The following is a 21,715-nucleotide window of genomic DNA, read 5'->3' as shown; positions in this document are numbered from 1 at the left end:
AAAACTTGGGCTGCACGGTGCGGTTATTTACCTGTGGCCTCCATGCAAACAACCGTGAAGACTTTGCATCAGACTACCAACTTTCCTCTGCTTTGAAAATAATGTTAATTTAAGCAAATATGTTTACTTTCACAAAAAGGTGGCCAAATTAACTTTACCATGTAATATAGTGCTACATCTATACATCTACAACTCTATAAACAAGTACATATGTAGAAAAAATGGAAAACTACAACCTAATAAACACCACGACATATCCCAATTGAGAGAGTGTAAAATAAAATGTTCGATGTGATTGTCCCTATTTGGCAGGACAATTTGGTTCAACTGTTTAGTTAAGTAAAAACAGAATGGTCTAAAACCCTGCAATGTCTACCTTAACGTGAAGGATGAGTATTCGTCCAGTGTCTGTGTACTCAAGGTTACAGATAGTGGTATAGGGAACCAGTTGTGAAAGATAAGAATGTGCCAAGCCATATAAGGCCTTAATTCAAGAGGTAAACTTTTCAGATTGATTTTTCATTGCACAGACAGCTTATGCATTGACTAGAACAGTACTATGATTGCCGAGTTTGAAGACTGACAAAGATAATATTGCAGTCGTGTATCCTGCGTATAACGAAGCATGGATGGAGTGCTCGGTGTAAGAAAAGGCAAGGCACAGCATCAATTTGGCTATGTTAAGCAGTTGATAACATTTCACTTTTTTGCTTGTATGGGCTTTCATGTATGACCCAAAGATTTTTGACTTACAACAAAAGTAAATCTTATTTCCATCAATTTAGTAGTTTGTATTCACGGAAACAAGATGTGCTGTTTTCTAAATTTTGTTTCGTATTATATTGTAATGATTTGTTTTTATTATGAATTTCATCTATTACCAACTCGTAGCATCATGTCAACCCAGAGTTTTACGTGATTGGAAGGACCGTAATTTTTGCATCAGCGCTGTTTTACGTAACCTCCCATTTAAAATTAAATTGTACATAAAATTGCATAAGCTTTGAAGGATTACACACATAGATTTGGAAGCACCATTTAAATAATATTCAAAGCTGCAGGATATAATATGAAAGTACAACAAATGAGCAGTGTCATGGATTTGAGTCGATTTTAAGAATATTACAATCTAATGCAATGTGTTGGGATATGAACAAATGCAAACGACGAGAATGTTGGAGGTGCGGTGGACTAATTGAACCCTGAAATGTATCAGGCAGTTACCGATAATGTACTCTTCAAATTGTTGCCTTGTATGACTTCCGAAATTAAAAATACTTTGCGCCAAATGTAAATGTTTATTGGAAATGGACATACTGTAACTGCCAAAAATATATATAATTGCAGAAATAATAATATGGTCTTTGTAAAAAGTGTGTTTTGAAAAAGTGTGATTGCATGCAAGACAGTTTTGGGTTCTTCCCACGAGTTTTTTTGCATATTCAGAGATGAAAATATGTTAATTGGTTTAGTTTAAAAATTTTGCTACAATTGTAATACAAAATATAAACTTGAAGCTAGTAATGCGGTATAGTGCCCCAATGTTTGACCTTTTTTTCCATTACAGATAATACTGTTTTGGATGTAATATAAATGTTTTGTAAGGCCCTTTTACAATGAATTGTCAGCAGATGATTGGAATTGCAAAATGAACCATTCTTGTAAATTACGTGTTTTCTAAATTTATTTGCATTATAAATGGCAATATAAACCCTTTTCATATGGTAAATATATTACCGTTATCTGATCTCTTCTAGAAATCAGTATTTGGATGTAAGAAAAAAAAGCTGCTTTTAGCTCTGCACCACTTATTCCACATTTTTTTCATTAAAATTGTTTTTGATGTTAATATTTTCATTCATGACATTTTGCAGTGTTACACTTTTTTTTCGGTAAAGTCTCGTCGAAAGAAATCACTACACTTTACCCGAAAGAACCAAAGAGTCATTCCTGCAGTCACGAAAGCTTTGAATCTATTTTGCAGTGTATTTAAAAGTTGAATAAACATTAATGTACCTGAAAATATGTCCAGTTTAAGTTGTCATGTTCTTTACTCTGGGAATGTTACAGATATGTGGATATGTCAAATTTCAATTGACACCCAACAACATTTTAACAAGTTGTATTTTGGAGCCCTGCCACTTTTAAAGGCATGTTTACCATGTGTTGATAAACAGTTCACTGGAGAATTGTAATGTGTTCACTGTTCATCATTTACAGCGTTTTGTCAACCCATTGCTTAAACGAAGGCCTCACCACACCATGTCGGTCATTCTTCACCCACTGATGTTAACTGTGGCTGGGAATTGAACTGGTTGTTTCGTCAGTTTCCTAGTGCCACCACTCCATTCAATTACATCCTGTTTAATGTGTATAATTATAAGTGGCATTCTTACTCTTTGGTTCTATTCGGTAAAGTCACGTAGGTAATAACATTAAATAAACAAAAATAACGAAGTTTCGGCCACAACACAAGCGGCCTTCATCAGGTGAAGGGACCAACCTGTCCAGCGGGCAGCGTTGGAGTGAAGAAAGCCAAGCGCTGGTCGCCTCCCTTTAAGCTGTGAGGGGGCAAACAGCAAACGCTCTGACAAAGGAAATTAGCATGAAACGCACCACTGACAAAGCTTGGAAGTAGCACAAGATGATAATACACCACCCTGGGAGTTTGGAATACCACTATGCATGTTGTTGTTGCAACGCAACAACAACATGCATAAATACAAACTGACAATTTCATCCTTGCAGTCACGAAAGCTTCAAATCTAGAAGTCGCATTCTATTTTTGGTGATCATACGTTCAGTATTTTCTGCTGAACTGAGTGTTGGATTTATTCATTTTAAATGTACTTTTTGCTTGGTTACATTTTGCTCAGGTAACAGCTCGCATTTGCGGTAATTGGTGCCATACATCAATGTCTTGTCTGGCATTAGACACGTCTGTACGAACAGTGTTTTCATTTGCCTCCATTTATCAGTTAGGGGAACAACTAAGCTCGAAGGGGCAGTACGTGCCGTTCTGGTCACTCAACACGACGTGTACTGTTCACGGACCACTGAGAAAACGCGTTGCAACAACAATATGCATAATTACAAACTGACAATTTCAGCCAGTGCAGCAGCTTTATATAGCATGACCACATCGATTCAAGTTTCACAAACCTCTTATTCGTATGTGCAGACGTGTAGCAACTACAATAATGTTTCTTTGAGATGGTAGAGCCGGATGACTGCGTCAGCTGTAGCAGATTGTATCACTGTAATGCCTCCATTATGTTTGTGAATCGGGCATTGAATTGTTATATGTTCCATGGTTCTGGGTGACCCCAGTCGCACACTGGAGAGTTTTTTTTTTATTTTCCATTTTTGTGCATCGACCGGATGTTGTTTAGGGTAGCCCGTAAGCTTTACGGAAGATCGAAGCCAGGTACCTTTTACATCAGGTATTTCATGAGGTGTTTGTGTCTTGTGGACTTCATTCGGATTTCCAAGAATCACGCTTGAATGCTGACTTAAAGCTTTCGTGACTGCAGGAATTCACATTCTTGGGTCTTTCGGTAAAGTCACGTAGATAGGTTCAAAGAAAATAACAAAAAAACTACGTCGTTTCGATCACAGCACAAGCAATCATCATCAGGAGAGCAATCTTATTATCCCTGAGATCAGGGCTAGGCCAGCCCTGAACAAGATCCGTTTACCATTGGGAGAAGTGACAACAGCAGATGTCAGTGTGAAGGCGATCGGTATTACCTTAGTGTCGCGGCATCTCTTCAGAAATGTGAGTGACTTGATCGAGTCGACGGATCTTGTTCAGGGCTGGCCTAGCCCTGATCTCAGAGATAATAAGATTGCTCTCCTGATGACGATTGCTTGTGCTGTGATCGAAACGTAGTTTTTTTGTTATTTTCTTTGAACCTATCTACGTGACTTTACCGAAAGACCCAAGAATATCACGTTTTAAGTTACGTTGTTGAAGGTTAAGCGCGTGGGTCCAAAAAGGCTTGCTCGACTCGAGTGCTGGCGAGGGACTGTATTGAGATCCGAGTGGATGGGGAGACGTTCGTTTTTCCACGATTTGCTGTGCTTCCCGGACAGTTGCAGTATTGAGGCAAATGGATGGGGAAGTGATGCGTGGCAACTCGAGAAGCCAGGATTTTGGATCCTGCTTTAAGGTTCCAGTGCCACCGCATTGCATCGTTCAATTGGACATCAACAAGCCGGGTGTGTGCCGAGCTATTTATGGTCCATGCCGTTGCACAGAATACACAAGGACCATGGCTTATACCATAACACCGGTGATAAATAAGAATTATCAAACAAGAACATGGAACAAAAGCTGAACAGTATTTAGGAAAAAAGCGTGAAGCGGTGCATGCTGAGAGTTACTCTGGGATGGAAAGAGGAATGCAGATGTACTGACATCGCAGACGTCACTGTGTAATGCCGGCGCTAGAGGGGCACGGTGTGCGATGTACTCACATCGTGGACACCACGTATATAGTGACATCGTGGATGTCACTGTGTAATGCCGGCCCTAGAGAGGCACGGCGTGCGATGTACTCACATCGCGGACACCACTTGTATGCGGGTGTCGTGCTGGCCCTAGAGGGGCTCTGTGAGCGCTGAGTCATAGCGCTGAGTGACACCACGCTCAGGTGTGCATTGCCGACCCCTACAGGATGGGGTGTGAGAGTGTCAGCCATGGAATCGGGTTACTATAGGCCATGGCACTCTGGTTGACCCCGGAGAACACGTGACTGGTAAAGTCTACACAGGGTCCCCAAGTGGGGGGCTAGGGGTGGTCACGTGTCGGGGCGAGATCCTGCTCGAGGATTCTAGAAGGTGGTCGTGGCCAAGGGTGGGGCCAGCCACGACCACGGAGGATATAAGCTGGGTCCCCAGAGTTGCTGTTGTCATCCTGAAGATCTACATTCGACGTCCGTGAAGAGTCACCAACACGTGGACTTGGACCCAAGCTGGGGTCCTGTCCGTTGTAGCTACTCCCAGTGTAGTTACGGTGTAATTAGTGTAGTTAGCCTGGTGGTCACGTAGCTAGTTACGGTGTAATTAGTGTAGTTAGCCTGGTGGTCACGTAGCTAGTTACGGTGTAATTAGTGTAGTTAGCCTGGTGGTTACGTAGCTAGTTACGGTGTAATTAGTGTAGTTAGCCTGGTGGTTACGTAGCTAGTTACAGTGTAATTAGTGTAGTTAGCCTGGTGGTGACGTAGCTAGTTACGGTGTAATTAGTGTAGTTAGCCTGGTGGTCACGTAGCTAGTTACGGTGTAATTAGTGTAGTTAGCCTGGTGGTCACGTAGCTAGTTACGGTGTAATTAGTGTAGTTAGCCTGGTGGTTACGTAGCTAGTTACGGTGTAATTAGTGTAGTTAGCCTGGTGGTTACGTAGCTAGTTACTGTGTAATTAGTGTCGTTAGCCTGGTGGTCACGTAGCTAGTTACGGTGTAATTAGTGTAGTTAGCCTGGTGGTTACGTAGCTAGTTACGGTGTAATTAGTGTAGTTAGCCTGGTGGTTATGTAGCTAGTTACGGTTTAATTAGTGTAGTTAGCCTGGTGGTTATGTAGCTAGTTACGGTGTAATTAGTGTAGTTAGCCTGGTGGTCACGTAGCTAGTTATTGTGTAATTAGTGTCGTTATTCATAATAAAGGTTTTTGGGTTAGATCGCGTTATTTATAAATGTGTCGTAACCCTCCACCACCCGACACGGCCAATCAGCAAAAAAAGTGTCACGTTGACAAAAGAGTTTCACTACATCAGCCCACCGGTGTGTTGAAGAGTGAATCCACAACATTTACAGTTTGAATACGACGTTTCGCTGGTAATTACATCCAGCATCATCGGGCAATTCGCCAGAATGGTAAAGCCCTCACTTGCTCCCGGTCTTAAATAGAGCAGCAGCAGGGTGACGTCTTCATTTAACTCATTCAGGTGCAGTAATTATATAATCGATTGGTGATCAGTGACAGCACCGTGACTACACGGGATGTCGCGCTTGGCCTGAGCAAAAGGCAGACGGCACAAAGAATGAAGATGCACAATATGACACTGTGAACTTGCGAGACGATTTCGTTTTGCGCGTGCGACAATTACCGCCATTCTGCTGGGTAAAATGTGTAGTACTCTTTGGTTCTATTGGGTAAAGTCACGTAAGTGAAAATAACATAACAAAAAATCACGACGTTTCGGCCACAACACAAGCGGCCTTCATCAGGTGAAGGGACGAGACTGTCTGGAGGACAGCGCTGACTTTACCCAATAGAACCAAAGAGTATGGATCCTAGCAGTCACAAAAGCTTTAAATCTAGAATTAAAATGTGTAGTCCAATCACTTGGCACTAAACATTTTATTTAAATGTGAAGACCTTTGTCGATCCACTGCTGGATAAATTCCTCCACCACGATGTTTCTGCCATGGGGGTTGTTTGACCATCATTCACCACATTGGTCAGTGTGGATTGGTGAAGGACAGGTAGGTGCCCAGAATTAGTTCAGATATCACTCACTACTGATGTCATCTGTGATCAGTAATCAAACTTGAGTCGCTGCTGGGTTCATAGTGCATTGCGCTAACAATTGCACCGCTACTACACCTTAAACATTGAATGTCATCATTGACCACGATCAATCCACAGCTGGATGAAGACCTCCCGGTGCTATCCGTGTACCTGCTTGAGTCCCGAGTGGTTGGGGTCATCTGAGTGCAAGTGGTGTGTGGTTATCCACGTCGGGTGAGTTTCCTCACCAACCTGCATTGACCAGGGTATAATGACTAACGGTCACGTATCTTCCCCACAATTTTAACGCATCTTGATACATTAACCTGAATCTGAAAATTTGAAATATTCATCATTACGAGGAAATAAAACAGGAAAGAGACAGACTTCTAAACATGGATTTCTCTGTTAGATGCAGTCATTTGATGCCACTATTTGTGATATCTCAGGGAACACGATGTGACAAATCAAGCATACCAGCTTATATGGAAGAATGTCTCGATTCCAGCTCTCAAATCAACAGATAGACACTATGCTTATATAAATAACCACATTGTACAGCTTACCGACCTACCAAGGAGTTGACGCGTTCTTTCGCTGTCCTCTAGTACACAGGTAACTATAGGCTACAACAGGTGTTTCGTAAAGCCAGTAGATACACCTTTATGTGGCCCACTTTTCACTTCCCACAAAATCATCAGCCTGCAATACAATGCAGCGATACGGTCCAATTTACACTTCAATGGCGACTAATGGGAGATGCGAATGGACCGTGGAAGACTGGCCCGCAAATTTCAGTTTGAGAATGCAGAGGACTGGAGGGAAAAATGCCAAGGAAATCCCAATCGGATACCCCCCCCAATCTGTCTCTACGAAGAGTTGACGGCGGGGATTTGAGAGGCGGCAGCAGCAGCAGCAGATGGTGGCCGTACGCTTGTGGCAGCGAAGCCCCGAGTAGCCGTCCCTGCAGGTGCACACGCCAGGGAGCCGCGCAGCGCCCGCCGTTGACGCAGCCATCTCGGCACAGCGCTGTTCGGGGGGCATCGCCAGAGGCGCACGGGAGGAGGAGCCTTTAGCCGTCGGCAGAATCCTTGCATCGGGTAGAGCGGCCCCAGACATCGTCGTCGTCGTTGTCGTCGGCCGCCAAGTGATCGGAGTGGCGATGATGACGCATTGGCGAATGTCCGTGCGTGTGTATGTGGTCACAACGGTGACTTCCTGGGCCTCAATTATGTCGGCTCAGACTTAAATGAGTACCTGGTGTGCTGTGGATACAACGTCAGCATTGGGGCGACAAAAGCGGCTTTGGGGCCGTCCATAAATGACGTCACGCGATTTTGGACGATTTTTGACTCCCCCCCTCGTCATTGTCACAAATGTCTGACCCCCCCCCCAAAAAAAAGAGATAAAACATCTTCTTTGGTCTTGTAGGACAGCACTCCAGCGCTGTCCTACCAGACAGTCTAGTCCCTTCACCTGATGAAGGCCGCTTGTGTTGTGGCCGAAACGTCGTGAGAATATTATTGTGTTATTTTATTTTATCAATTTATTATTTTATTCTCATTCTACGTGACTTTACCGAAAGAACCAAAGAAGATGAATCATTGCAGTCACGAAAGCTTTAAATCGAAAGATAAAACATGCTTCAAATCGCTTTAAACTATTGTCATTGTAGTGCGTATTTATTGTGCCGCTGCACTCTGATGTTGTAGGAGAAAACATTTATTAACAAGTCTATTTAATTAAGTGGAGCGTGTTGTCTATATTCATTTAAAGTTGCGCATTTTGATGTGACGTCACATTTCTCACCCCCCCCCCCCTCGTCACGCATCGTCACAAATGTCTGACCCCCCGGCCCAGGTGCGTGACGTCATTTATGGACGGCCCCTTTGGCGTGGTGTTGGCCACACCACCTACTCGATACAAGACGTACACAAGCTGAAGAATCAGACTGGCGAACGAGAGGCACAATTGAAATAAATACATCGTGACACGGTTGGCATAGATGAGGTGAGAAGGAAAGGAGAGCACCCCATACCTCTGAAGAGTGGCATAACCTTTCCTATCATAGGAGCACAGCTGACAGTAATTCTAGAGGAATGGGATTATATTATTGCTGTCTCTGAGAATCGCACTTCGTGTTTGATCGCTCTCATCGGATAGGGCGACCTGAAAAACTGGCGGTGTACTTTCGGGTGTTCCAGAGCACAGAATGCAAGCTCACATTCACTCGGGTAAGATGGGCTGCAAGCACAGTGGCCAGATGTTAACTACCTCGCCTGGTATACAGGAGGTCGTTGGTTCGATCTCGACTGACGCCTGCTGCTGTATATTTGGATGTTCTCCCCTTGATCGTGTGGCTTTTTCTCCGAGTCCTCCGGTTTTTCCCTCCCAATTCAGAAGCATGCGTTTGGAGTATTTGGCTGCTAGAAATTTTCACACGATAAGCCACTTCGTTGAGCTATCATTTGTGGCCAGGTCGCTTCGAAAAAAAAAGAGCTTTATAGCTCAGTGGGCCCTGGTAAAATAAAAAATAGTTTTAATTTAGTATGAGAACGCAACATTCTCGTCGGCAATGGCATAAGACAGGAGGCGGCAGTGTATACGTGGTGCATCTGCGTTCGAGGCTTAGCCAATTTTCACAGCCTCAGATCAATCCACTGCTGGATGATGCCTTTCCCCATATTATATGGGTTGCTTGACCATACTGCACCACACTGGTCAATGCGGTTTGTTTGAAAAGGTCCAGATATCACTTCCAATTCATGTTATAGTCATTCCCTGTAATCGGACTTACAGTGAGGGAAAAAAGTATTTGATCCCCTGCTGATTTTGTACGTTTGCCCACTGACAAAGAAATGATCAGTCTATAATTTTCATGGTAGGTTTATTTGAACAGTGAGAGACAGAATAACAACAACAAAAATCCAGAAAAACGCATGTCAAAAATGTTATAAATTGATTTGCATTTTAATGAGGGAAATAAGTATTTGACCCCTCTGCAAAACATGACTTAGTACTTGGTGGCAAAACCCAGGAGTGTCCCACTTTTGTAGAGGAAACCTTTACAGCAAAATCATCAAACACCCACCACCCCCACCACACTACCGTTCCCAAAGTCCGCCGAGTGGAAGGTCATGGCAACGGAAGAAAGTCGACTGATCTTTCACGAGGCCAGGACTCCCCACGCCCATGTCTGAGGGTTCTAAGGTCAACTGTAGTTTAGATTAAAAAAATATCTGAATGCAACTGCAACTCACAAAATAACAAAATTAACCCAGAATGCACCAAATCTCGTCAGATCTTTGAAGCTCAACCGGGGAAGAGCCTGGGTTTAGTGCTTAATTTGAAGACTGTCTGGGAAAAGCAGACGTTTTAGGCCTTGCGCTGCAAGTTGGCCAACAGATGTCGGTGTACGGTGACGCTTTTTATATTCTTGGTTCTTTCGGTAAAGTCACGTAGCAGGGAAACAATAAAATAATAAAAATATAAAACATCTATGCAGTTGTCGAGTGTTACCCCCCCCCCACCACCTTTCGTATGCACAGGTAATCTCCGAGTTACTCCGGTTTCCTCTCACGAGCCAAACAAGCTACAAAGGAATTGGTCGAACATCTGAACGCTGGAACTTCATGAATACAAAATCTCAGAAACAGTCAGGATTTCCTGAGTAAATGAACGGGAAAAAAATATTCTGACAGTATTATTATTATCACCCACGGATGCGCATGTGAACGCCGTTTTGTCAACAGCGCTGGATGCAGCAACAATACGTTCCTAACCTGAAGCCACGAAAAACCTCCCCTATGCATTAAGTGCCTGCATGAGCAATTCACATTTTTCAGATTCCGTATTCAAAGATCGCACGTGTCCAAAACCAACAGCGCCACGTTCAAGTTGAAACCGGTTCCTTGCGAAGCCTCGGGAGGTACCGGTGGGGCGAGTGGGAGGACGTGTCTCACGGTGGGCCCCCCCCCACCCCAAACTCCCCCTTCTCTCTCCTCGCCGTCCGTCTCGATCTCCACCGCGGTTCTAGTTTCTGTACCGTGCCGCAACATCGGACCACAGCCTCTGCATGTCCTCCAGGCCCCTGGTCCAGAGCTCGCGTAGCTTCACCCAGCCGGTGCGCGCCGTTATCAGCAGGTAGTCGGCGTTCTGCGGGTATCGCAGGATCGTGTAGCGGGCCATGACCAGCGACTGGCAGAACCTGCGGGGAAAAGTAGACCATGTTGTTGTTGTCGCCGTTGCTGTCGTGACGGTTAATATCGTTTGTTATTCAAGAGGGTTTTTGCTGCCGACTTGTTGATCGGCTGGGATTTTAGCGTTCAGGAATTTCAGCCATAGTTGGATCAAGTCTCGTGGTCAGCAGCAGAAGTGCCAGCAGAAGGAAAGTCGCCGTCTTCATCTTCCTCGTCTCCAGCAGCAGTAGCAGCAGCGTGATCAGCAACATGATCGTAAACAACATCGCTATGAGTGTCTTTTCTATAATCATCATCACCGTCATCAGCAGCATCCGTAGAAGTGCTGTTAGCAACATCATGGTAATCAGCATTATTATGTCTTAACTGTTACTGATCCCCCCCGTTCACCAATACACATTAACCAGCATGGTGAAGTATGGTCAACCACCGCGACGATCGACATGGCATTGGCAAGACCTTCATCATTGGTCTGATGAAGAGCTTTAAATAAATAATAAAGGACTTTTTTTGCCGCACAATCATCGAGTTTATCGGATTCTCGCCAGACCTAGATTAATTCTCGTTACGCAACCGCCACAGGTTTTTGAAGCCAACGTTTCCCGATGCGGCAAACGGCGATCCGGGCAGACCCGACCCGACCTGCCCCGGCCCCCCTCCCCACCTCCGCTCTCACCTGCACGCCACCAGGAAGTAAACGGCCCTCCTCTCGTCCTCGGTGAGGGCCTGCACGCTCTCGTAGCCGGCCAGGACGTGACCCCCGGCCTCCATCGCCTCTCCGCTCTCCACCATCATGTACATGATGGCCATGGCCAGGTCGTACACGTGGTAGCCGAACATCATCGAGTTGAGGTCCACAATGCCGGAGACGCGGTGCCGCGGCGCTCCCTCCGCCGACTTGGGCCCCTGCTGCTGCTGCTGCTCGCTTCCCGCGGCCACCTCCTGCACCAGGATGTTGTCGTCATTGAAGTCACCGTGGATTATGCCTGCGGCGAGGGGGAAACGTCGAATTTGATTTCGTCCGTTGTCTTTTATTGTTGACCGTCCTCCCCTCGTCGCCGTCGTCATCGTTCGTGCCCGTGCCGTTTTTATTCCGGCCGCACGATTGGTGTTGCGCATGCCGCGTGTGCGGGTCTAAGAACGGCCCCCGCAGAGTCTCAGTGAATCACCGACTTCTCCTGCCTTCAAAGGCACAGTATTACAATAACCCACCAGCGTCGTACAACCCTGCACGGGGGCGAGATAGGGAGCGGTGTGTAGTGGTTTGCACACCACATCACGAGCCCTTGATTCCCGGCCATGGAGAACATCACTGATATCTGAACCAGTCCTGGGATCCTACCTACCTCCTCACCGACCAGCATGGTGAAGGTGGCAAAACAACCCCCATGACCCTACACAGCCTGGGAATGCCTTCGTCCAGATAGTGCATTGACAAAGGGCTGTACATTATTATTATGAGTATATGTGTAACAAAAACTGTTGAACACAATTTAGCATCCATTGAAAAATGATTTGGTAGAAATTACAATTATGATTTATATACAGTAGCGTCTGAATGTTATAACCCTGTCATTTGATTTCACCTGTGATCAGTGTCTGTGCGAGTGTCCCCCATTACATGCATGCCTTGTAATGCATCTGTGTATGCTGGGTAAAAGTAATCACGTGAAGCACATTGCAAAGAAAATGCTTGCCACAAATGAATCACAATACCTTGCTGATCTCGTCAAGTAGCATAAACCATCACGCGAATTCGGGTGATCCTCGCAGCGGCTTTTGGCTAACCATCGAACAAACAAAGACGGTCACCGCATCGCGCGCTTTCAGATGCACTTCTGCGGCCGTCTGAAAAGCTCTTCTTTCCGATATTAGGAAGGCACTGGAGCTATGTACTTTTAAACCTAGATTGAACACTAATTTATTTTTGAACTTATTTTTTGTGTTTAGTTTGTTGTCCTTTCCCCGCACCTCCGATTAGCACGGTTGGCTACGTACGGTGCAAAAGAAGTTCAATGTACACACGTACGCGGCACCCGTCGTGGCTTCAAGGCCTCGTCGGTGGCCTGAAGCGCCCCTCGCCCCCTGAGGCATGGAGCTACGTCCCGGGTGAAGCTGCGAGGCGAGCGTACATCTGGTAAACTTGTGCAGGTTGGGTTGGATCTCCTCGCGGAACTTGGCGATGACCTCCCTGACCAGACCCTGGTTGGGGTCGCCGTCCAGAGTGAAGAGGTAGGGCTCGAGCAGGTGGGTGTTTGACAGGTTCCAGATGAAATCGTCTCGTTGCAGGGAGTGCAGGAACGGGTGCTCAAACTATGCAGATGTTTAAAAACGAAGGTGGTAAGATGACAAAAAATGCAATACGAGATTAACATCGCATTGGCCAGTTGAGTACACATGTAAGTTAAAGGCAGCAAAACGTCAAGCTAGCAAAGGATAGTCTTCGTTTCAGAAAAGATGTTCTCCTTGACTTATTATTTTCTCTTCGGTTTTTTTCGGTAAAGTCACGTAGGTAAAACTATAAAATAAAAGAATAAATGAAAAAACAACTACATTTTTTTTCATTCTATCATTTTATAGTTTTACCTACGTGACTTTACCGAAAAAACTAAAGAGTATGAATCCTTGCAGTCACGAAAGCTAAAAATCTAGACTTATTATGCAGCTGAGGGTGGGGCTGCCCAAGTCCTGCGTGCGGCTGGCAAATGTTTGATTGGTATTTGTGAATAACAGGACACTTGAATGGATCTGAGAAGTAGTTTTGTGAGATCACCTTCTGTGGGCCATTCTCTAACCAGAGGTGATGCACAGAATGAGATGTTTTTTTCCATCTCATGACATGGCACCAATTAGCACAACTCATACAGCCCTTATCAAGGCACTGCCGTATTCAGCGTTGGTCATGTAGGGTGTTTGACCATACTTCGCCAAACTGGTCAGTGTAGGTTGGTGAAGGATAGAGGACAAGGGGGGGTGGGGGGGGGGGGCAGGACTGGTTCAGATATCACTTGCCACGAATGTTAGCCGTGGCCGGAAATAAAACTCAGGTGGCCGGGTTCGTAGCGCAGTGTGCGCACAACTGCGCCACCGCTCCAGCCCGACGCTTGGAATAAAATTTGGGGGGGGGAAACAACAAAAATACGTTGTTCATAATAAAGGTTTTTGGGTTAGATCGCGTTTATTTATAAATGTGTCGTAACCCTCCACCACCCGACACGGCCAATCAGCAAAAAAAAGTGTCACGTTGACAAAAAGACAAATAATTCACTACTTTAGCCCACCGGTGTGTTGAAGAGTGAATCCACATTTACAGTTTGAGTACGACGTTTCGCTGGTAAATACATCCAGCATCATCGGGCAATTCGCCAGAATGGTAAAGCCCTCGCTTGCTCCCGGTTTTATATAGAGCAGCAGGGTGACGTCATAACTTAACTCATATCAGGTGCAGTGATTAGAGGCGGAGGGGAGGGGGTATTGTAATTATATAATCGATTAGTAATCAGTCATTGGTTATGATTAGTAATGAGTTGTAGATTAGTAATTCTTTAAATCAAAATGTAATGTGTATTATTTAATAATACGCTTCCAGGCCGCACTAAGCCTGTAGCTGTCAGAGCGATCAAAGTTATTCTTGTTCCTCTCAATTTCAATGGATTCTCTAATTAGTCTTTGCCAGTAATAATTAGTTTTACACACCACTGCAACATTGTCAAAATCAATTGAGTGTCCTTGTTGACAAGCATGTTCTGCCACTGCCGACAGTTGTTTGAGATAATTTAATATTTCTCTGATGTTCTTTTAGTCTTACGCTGATATTACGTCCCGTCTGCCCAATGTAGCAGCTGCCACATAAACAATTAATCCGATATACACCTTCTGTTGATAGTTAGGTAATGCGTCTTTAGTGCAAGATACTAGTTTTTTTTATTTTGTGTACTGTACCAAATCTTACTGTAATGTTTTGCTTTTGCAAAACACGGGCTAATTTGTCAGTTACTCCTGAGATATATGGAATTTTTATTGTTTTAACAATCTGGTCGCTTTCAGCAGTATTGCTTTGCGATCGTGATTTGGCATTTAGTGCTCTGTTAATTTGAGCATTATTGTAGCCATTCTGTCTTAGTGCGTCTTTAACGTGTTTAATCTCTCTCACTAGACTCTCACCATCTGACACTGTTTTAGCCCGATGTATAAGCATCTTATCTGAGCTGGATGATGATGTGATTCTGCATTCAGATAGGCATCAGTGTGCATTTGATTTATGTAAACGCTGTGTTATTTTATACATCGGGCTAAAACAGTGTCAGATGGTGAGAGTCTAGTGAGAGAGATTAAACATGTTAAAGACGCACTACGACAGAATGGCTACAATAATGCTCAAATTAACAGAGCACTGAATGCCAAATCACGATCGCAAAGCAATACTGCTGAAAGCGACCAGATTGTTAAAACAATAAAAATTCCATATATCTCAGGAGTAACTGACAAATTAGCCCGTGTTTTGCAAAAGCAAAACATTACAGTAAGATTTGGTACAGTACACAAAATAAAAAAAACTAGTATCTGGGACTAAAGACGCATTATCTAAATTATCAACAGAAGGTGTATATCGGATTAATTGTTTATGTGGCAGCTGCTACATTGGACAGACGGGACGTAACATCAGCGTAAGACTAAAATAACATCAGAGAAATATTAAATTATCTCAAACACAACTGTCGGCAGTGGCAGAACATGCTTGTCAACAAGGACACTCAATTGATTTTGACAATGTTGCAGTGGTGTGTAAAACTAATTATTACTGGCAAAGACTAATTAGAGAATCCATTGAAATTGAGAGGAACAAGAATAACTTTAATCGCTCTGGCAGCTACAGGCTTAGTGCAGCCTGGAAGCATATTATTAAATAATACACATTACATTTTGATTTAAACAATTAATAATCTACAACTCATTACTAATCATAACCAATGACTGATTACTAATCGATTATATAATTACAATACCCCCCCCCTCCGCCTCTAATCACTGAACCTGATATGAGTTAAGTGATGACGTCACCCTGCTGCTCTATATAAAACCGGGAGCAAGCGAGGGCTTTACCATTCTGGCGAACTGCCCGATGATGCTGGATGTAATTACCAGTGAAACGTCGTACTCAAACTGTAAATGTGGATTCACTCTTCAACACACCGGTGGGCTAAAGTAGTGAATTATTTGTCTTTTTGTCAACGTGACACTTTTTTTGCTGATTGGCCGTGTCGGGTGGTGGAGGGTTACGACACATTTATAAATAAACGCGATCTAACCCAAAAACCTTTATTATGAATAATATTGGTCGCGAAAGCCTACATGTTAAACCAAAAATACGCCGCTTGAAAACCAGCCATTCGATCACTTGGAAGGACTCTCACGTTGCTAATTATGAACAGCTGCGTACGTTCCGAGCGAATGGGCTCGTTACGTCACATTACACTTGCTTACCGAGAGAAAAGGCTCGCCGAGACTCAAGAGTTTTTTTTTTTAAGATTGTCGCAGTAAGGGGTTGGGGAAACTATCGCTCCGCATTTCCCAATGAAGTAATTTGCGAGATTTCTTTTTTGGCTTTTTACTTTGGCGAATATTCTCATATTCTTGTTTCTTTTGGTAAAGTCACGTAGAAGGGAAACAATAAAATAATAAAAATATAAAACAATAGAATTTTCACGACGTTTCGACCGCAACACAAGCAATCATCATCAGGTGTGAAAACCACAGCAATATATATTTTTTCAAATTTCCTTGTTGTGGTTATCACACCTGATGACGATTGCTTGTGTTGCAGTCGAAACGTCGTGAGAATTTTATTGTTTTATATTTTTTATTATTTTATTGTTTCCCTTCTACGTGGTGACTTTACCGAAAGCAACAAGAATATGAATCCCTGCAGTCTCACGTCACCTGTCAAGAGGCCCTCGTGCGCTCGTACCTGCTGCAGGGCTTGGTGGATGCTCGCTGCCAGCTTGCCCACCTGGTAGTACAGGCTGCCATCCGCCAGCACCCTGGACAGCGGCACGCCGGGCAGGTACGTGAGCAGCCGCACGTTGAACTCCTTCTCTCCTTCGCCGCAGTCTGAGAATTCACAGCAGGAGTCGCCACCGAGGTCAAGAGGTCACCACGGTTAGTGAAATCTCACCGTCACTTCCTTTTGCTGGAACATAAAAAGCTGTTCGGAAACTGATATCGGAACCTCCAAGGTCTGGCCAAAGTGTCAACTCACCACTTTGCGCCCTGTGTTCATTACCCACGTGCTATACTACACAGGGTCTCTTATGAATTGCTCAACTGATAGCCAAGGCTACTATTCTTTTTTTAGGAAATTAAGTGACAATTTGCTGCTCAGCATTAAATGGTTAATAACAATAATGAACGTGCCAAGTCTGATATATAACGCACATAAAATTCGTGTAGTCTTTAAAACGCCAATCTCTCAAGCAACTTGAATCGAGTATTTCTGTTCCCCCCCCCCCCCCAAAAATAGTAAATTGGAGTGATTTTTTTCTCATGACTTTCTTTCACGGTACTATTAACGCAGAAATTAATAACACGAACGCATTCCGAAATTCGCATTCCTATATGGCCTTGTTGTCTAAACCGCTATAGCTAAATAAAGCATTTGAGAGGAATAATACCTCGCCACACCCATGCGTAAGGCGCCAAAGTTGCAACGTGGCACGCAACCCTCGTGCCTTAGCGCACGCTGACCGGAACCGGGGGCAATTCGCCCAGGTTCGGGCCAGAATGGATACGTCAGCACACGAGTCTAGCTGAATTCCCTGGGTTCAGCTTGAGCAAATTACTTAGGAGCAGGGTGAATGGGGGCCCATCTGCATCAGGAGGCGACTTTTATCGCTCGTTCCATCACGTAAATATAAGGGTCAGCGGCTTTCCGTGATCTTCGCATTCCAAACACGGCGTTGGGCGGTGATGTCATCTCACGCGATGAACCCCGAGCCTGGGTTTAAAGGAGCGCTGCTAGCCCAGGCATTATAATCAGAATATGTACTTTTACTGGAGGAATCCGATGAGCTATGAAGCACTTTGCTTTACAAATGTTTAGCAGCCCAGTGTTGTCCCAACTACAGCCTGTGGGCCAAGCCCGAACCACCAAAATTAATTCATTCTGGTCTACAGGACAACTATCCCGCCACGCCTTACAAGAACTAATTAAGTACATGTCTCAGTCAGCAATACTCACTTGAAATTACACACGACAACCGTCGCCCCCACGCCCGCCCCCCAACTGAAAAGTTTGACAAGACCCTCCCGATACTCAGTGAGGCTCTGCTGTGAAAACAAGTGTAACGATGATGATTACAATAATAATATTAATAGAAGTGATGCGATGCAGGAGGTCGGAGTGGGTGTGGGGGAGAGATAAGCTCTGTATCGACATGTTTGCATTTCTCTAAATCTCTCCTCTTGCGGATAGATCTTTCTCCTATCTCTTCCATATAAATATCATATTTCTGATTAAATCTCTCTCTGAATGAGTTAAATGATGACATCACCCTGCTGCTCTATTTAAGACCGGGAGCAAGTGAGGGCTTCACCATTCTGGCGAATTGCCCGATGATGCTGGATGTAATTACCAGCGAAACGTCGTATTCAAATATTGTAAATGTTGTGGATTCACTCTTCATCACACCGGTGGGCTAAAGTAGTGAACTATTTTGTCTGTTGTCAATGTGACACATTTTTTTACTGTTTGGCTGTGTCGGGTGGTGGAGGGTTATGACACATTTATAAATAACGCGATCTCACCCAAAAACCTTTATCATGAATAAATCTCTCTCATATCTCTACAATATATCGCTTGTGACATATCTTTCCCGTCTATGCTTGTTCATGTAATACATGGTTTTGGTTTGACGTGTTCCCCTTGTCAGCCAATCCGGAACTCGATGCAAAGAGTTTGACGTTTGCTTCTCAGGGTCTCGTGGGAAGATAAGCAGAAACCAAAATTACGATTTAGGTTTCGTAAGTATGTTGAAATTCTTTCGCACCATACGTACGTAGCCAACCGTGCTCATCGGAGGTGTGGGGAGGTAGAACACACTGTGCAGTTGGCGAATGGCGGCGTCGGTGAACTGTACGAACATTATATCTACCAACCTGCAGGTCAGTAGATGAGAAAACAGCAAGTGTGCTTCTGATCTCTCACCACAGATGTTATCGTCTCGTCCGTGTGGCTTTGCTGTGAGCAGTCATTCCAGTTTCATCCCACGCACCAAACATTGTTTTTTTATATACATGAAGAATTTACAAAATATCACAATGTGGACCTTGGGCCAGTACCAACAAGCAGTGCGTTACATCCACCAACCTCACAAAAACTAAAAAGTATGATCCTTTTACATCACTTATCGTCAGTGGAGTGCGACCCAGTATCATACCACCGCCTCATGCTCGGATATTGATCGTTGTCTTTGCAAGTATAAACCAATGCTGTGTTCGTATGATTACTATCAGCCTATGACTAAATCACCTGGAATGTGCCCTATCATAAGATCTGAAAGCTTAGCAGGTTGAGCCTGGATTAGGGCTTCTATGGGTGACAATCGTGCATTAAACAGGCATCACAGGCTGCTGCGTGGTGCTATGTTGTGGGGGCCACAGTTCAGTTGCAGCAAAATCAATTGTACTGCACTGTACATCTATTAAACTTGATTTGTCGCTTTCGTGACTGCAGGAATTACTCTTTGGTTTTTTCGGTAAAGTCACGTAGAAATAAGAAATAATAAAATTACATAATAGCATACGACGTTTCGATTGCAACGCAAGCAATCATCAGGCATAGAAGAGCTAAATTTAAGAGAGAGGAAACACAGAACCGCAGATATATATACAGACACCTAAGTGGAGGGAGTTCACACACAGACACAAAGAGAGACACAACGTACGGAGCACAGAGAGATAGGGTCTCTGTGCCGAGGCCTTAGCATGTAGGGGGAGACAAAGAGAGATGGACAAGCACATCAAATAGAACAAGATTTAGTATTATGTACATCTCTTCTCCAATGTCTCTGCTCCCGGGACCCACACAGGCGCAGCTCACCGATGCTCTCGAGCGACATGATCTTCCCGCTGACGTTGTCCACCACCTCCTGCATGGGGAAGCCCATCTCCCGCAGGAACCTCATCATAGCCATCTGCACCTCGAGCATCTGCGGCCGCTGGCTGTCCCGCGTGTTGGTGACCTTGAGCACGAACTGGCGACCGTCGCGCGCCAGCACGCGGTAGTTCTGGTCGACGTAGCTCGCCAGCGGGCTCACCCCCGCCACGCTCAGCCCGTAGAGGCGCTCCACCAGCTTCGCCGCGCGGGACTCGCTGATGCACGGCTTCTCGTGCTCGTGGCCATCGTCCTGCGGCGCAACTTGCATCGTCTTCAACGGACAAAACGAGGGCAATCGAAAAGTTTTTGGGTTTTGCAAGTGCACGTTGGCGTTCGCTCCATTCGTGCAGCGCGAGGCGCCTCCGATGAGCACGGTTGGCTACGTACGGTGCGAAACAAGCTCAGCGTACACACGAGGCTACACCCTGGAGGCGCTACGCTTCACGGACAGCCCACAGTAGTTGTCGCATTTACAGAGTTGTGCCGACACACGTGGCATACTACTTATTTAAATTACATCTCCGAGATCTTTAGCATCCGACTGTGAAGCAGACAGTGCGCAATATTTACAGTTCATACACCCACAGCGTTAACCGGGGCGGTCGTGGGACTCGTACCACAAACATCTGCAACGCGCTACCGCTCGGCCATGAAGTCAATCGATCGATCAGCGATCAATAAACACGTCTCTTTGCTCGCATCACATTTAATAGCAACACATTTCACCGAACAGAAAAGCACCACTTAAACATGTCAGATATAAGATTCGTAATAACAGAGAATTCTCCTTGTGTATTTCAGTGGAAATACAGCCAGTGCCTGATAAAGTAGCATTACTGTAACTGGAATTATAACAAGAACCATGGGTTTATGCAGCATTGGGGAGCTGCAGCTATGGCCCACCGAGTAAACACCTTGTCCCGTAAGCACGAAATCACGTGTTCAAATTCCACTGGATGTGTAATTGTGTGAATAATAATCAGGGCTTAATCTGTCACTGAATATTTTCCGGGTCGCTGGTGCGGAGTGGAGTGGGCAGCACAGCCCCGGTAGCCACGGCGATAGCGAAAGGTACACACTGGACGTGGTGTGCCGGGTGTCAGCAGATTTTTCAGAGTCGCTGACACAGGGCAGCCCTGGCCGAAATTATCTCCATACATATGTAAAAGGCAAAGTTGTGATTATGTGTGTCTGTTCAAAATGTTTAGCGTACTTCCCGACATGCAACAAACTTGAAATTTGCCATGTGGGTACTTTCCAGACTGTACACCACGCAAAAATTATTAAAATACACTTTTGTGTTTTTTCTGGGGGGAGGAGGGGGGGGGGGAGCTCAATAATGCATTTTTTTGCACGGCAAGTGAGCTGTCACGTGATCCACGCATGTGGAAGCGTAACGAATTAGTGTAGTGGTTAGCGCACTGCGCTACGAACCCGGCAACCCGAGTTCAATTCCCGCTCACTGCCACCACCGGTGACGATTATTTCAACCGCTTCTGGGCCTCCCCTAGATCGACTCAGCCTAAAACGAGTAATTGCTGTGGTGTGTGAACATCGCCACTGGGGACACAAAGGCGGCCGGGCGTGGTGCTGTCACCCACCCCTTCGTCTGTATATATAAAAGGGAAATTTGTTATTATGTGTGTCTGTTCGAAATGTTTAGCATACTTCCCGACATGCAACAACTTTAAATTTGCCATGTGGGTAGCTTCCAGACTGTAAACAATGCAAAAAGTATAAAATATACTCTTTGGTTCTATTGGGTAAAATCACGTAGGTGAAAATAAAATAACAAAAAATCACGACGTTTCGGCCACAACACAAGCGGCCTTCATCAGGTGAAGGGACGAGA

At 44.8% G+C, this 21,715-nt stretch overlaps 1 protein-coding gene across 1 annotated transcript in view; it reads right to left on the bottom strand.

Moving 5' to 3' along the window:
- Nucleotides 1-9,032: 9,032 nt before the first annotated feature.
- LOC116957689 (hydroxylysine kinase-like) overlaps nucleotides 9,033-21,715 on the bottom strand; it is a 17,277-nt gene continuing 4,594 nt past the window's right edge. The window contains exons 3-7 of the mRNA XM_076061908.1: nucleotides 19,807-20,134; nucleotides 16,678-16,820; nucleotides 12,842-13,022; nucleotides 11,386-11,695; nucleotides 9,033-10,717 (exon numbers count right to left, since the gene is read on the bottom strand). Of these exons, the coding sequence (XP_075918023.1) occupies nucleotides 10,543-10,717; nucleotides 11,386-11,695; nucleotides 12,842-13,022; nucleotides 16,678-16,820; nucleotides 19,807-20,134 (1,137 nt within the window). The 3' untranslated portion in view covers nucleotides 9,033-10,542. The remainder of the gene's footprint in view (nucleotides 10,718-11,385; nucleotides 11,696-12,841; nucleotides 13,023-16,677; nucleotides 16,821-19,806; nucleotides 20,135-21,715) is intronic.

This window comes from Petromyzon marinus, unplaced genomic scaffold (assembly GCF_048934315.1).
Source record: "Petromyzon marinus isolate PM22_M1 ecotype Great Lakes invasive population unplaced genomic scaffold, UKy_Petmar_22M1.pri1.0 PM_G_Scaffold_44, whole genome shotgun sequence".
NCBI lineage: Eukaryota > Metazoa > Chordata > Hyperoartia > Petromyzontiformes > Petromyzontidae > Petromyzon > Petromyzon marinus.
The sequence above is the reverse complement of the archived record's forward strand: the minus strand, read 5'-3'. Positions and strand labels throughout refer to the sequence as shown.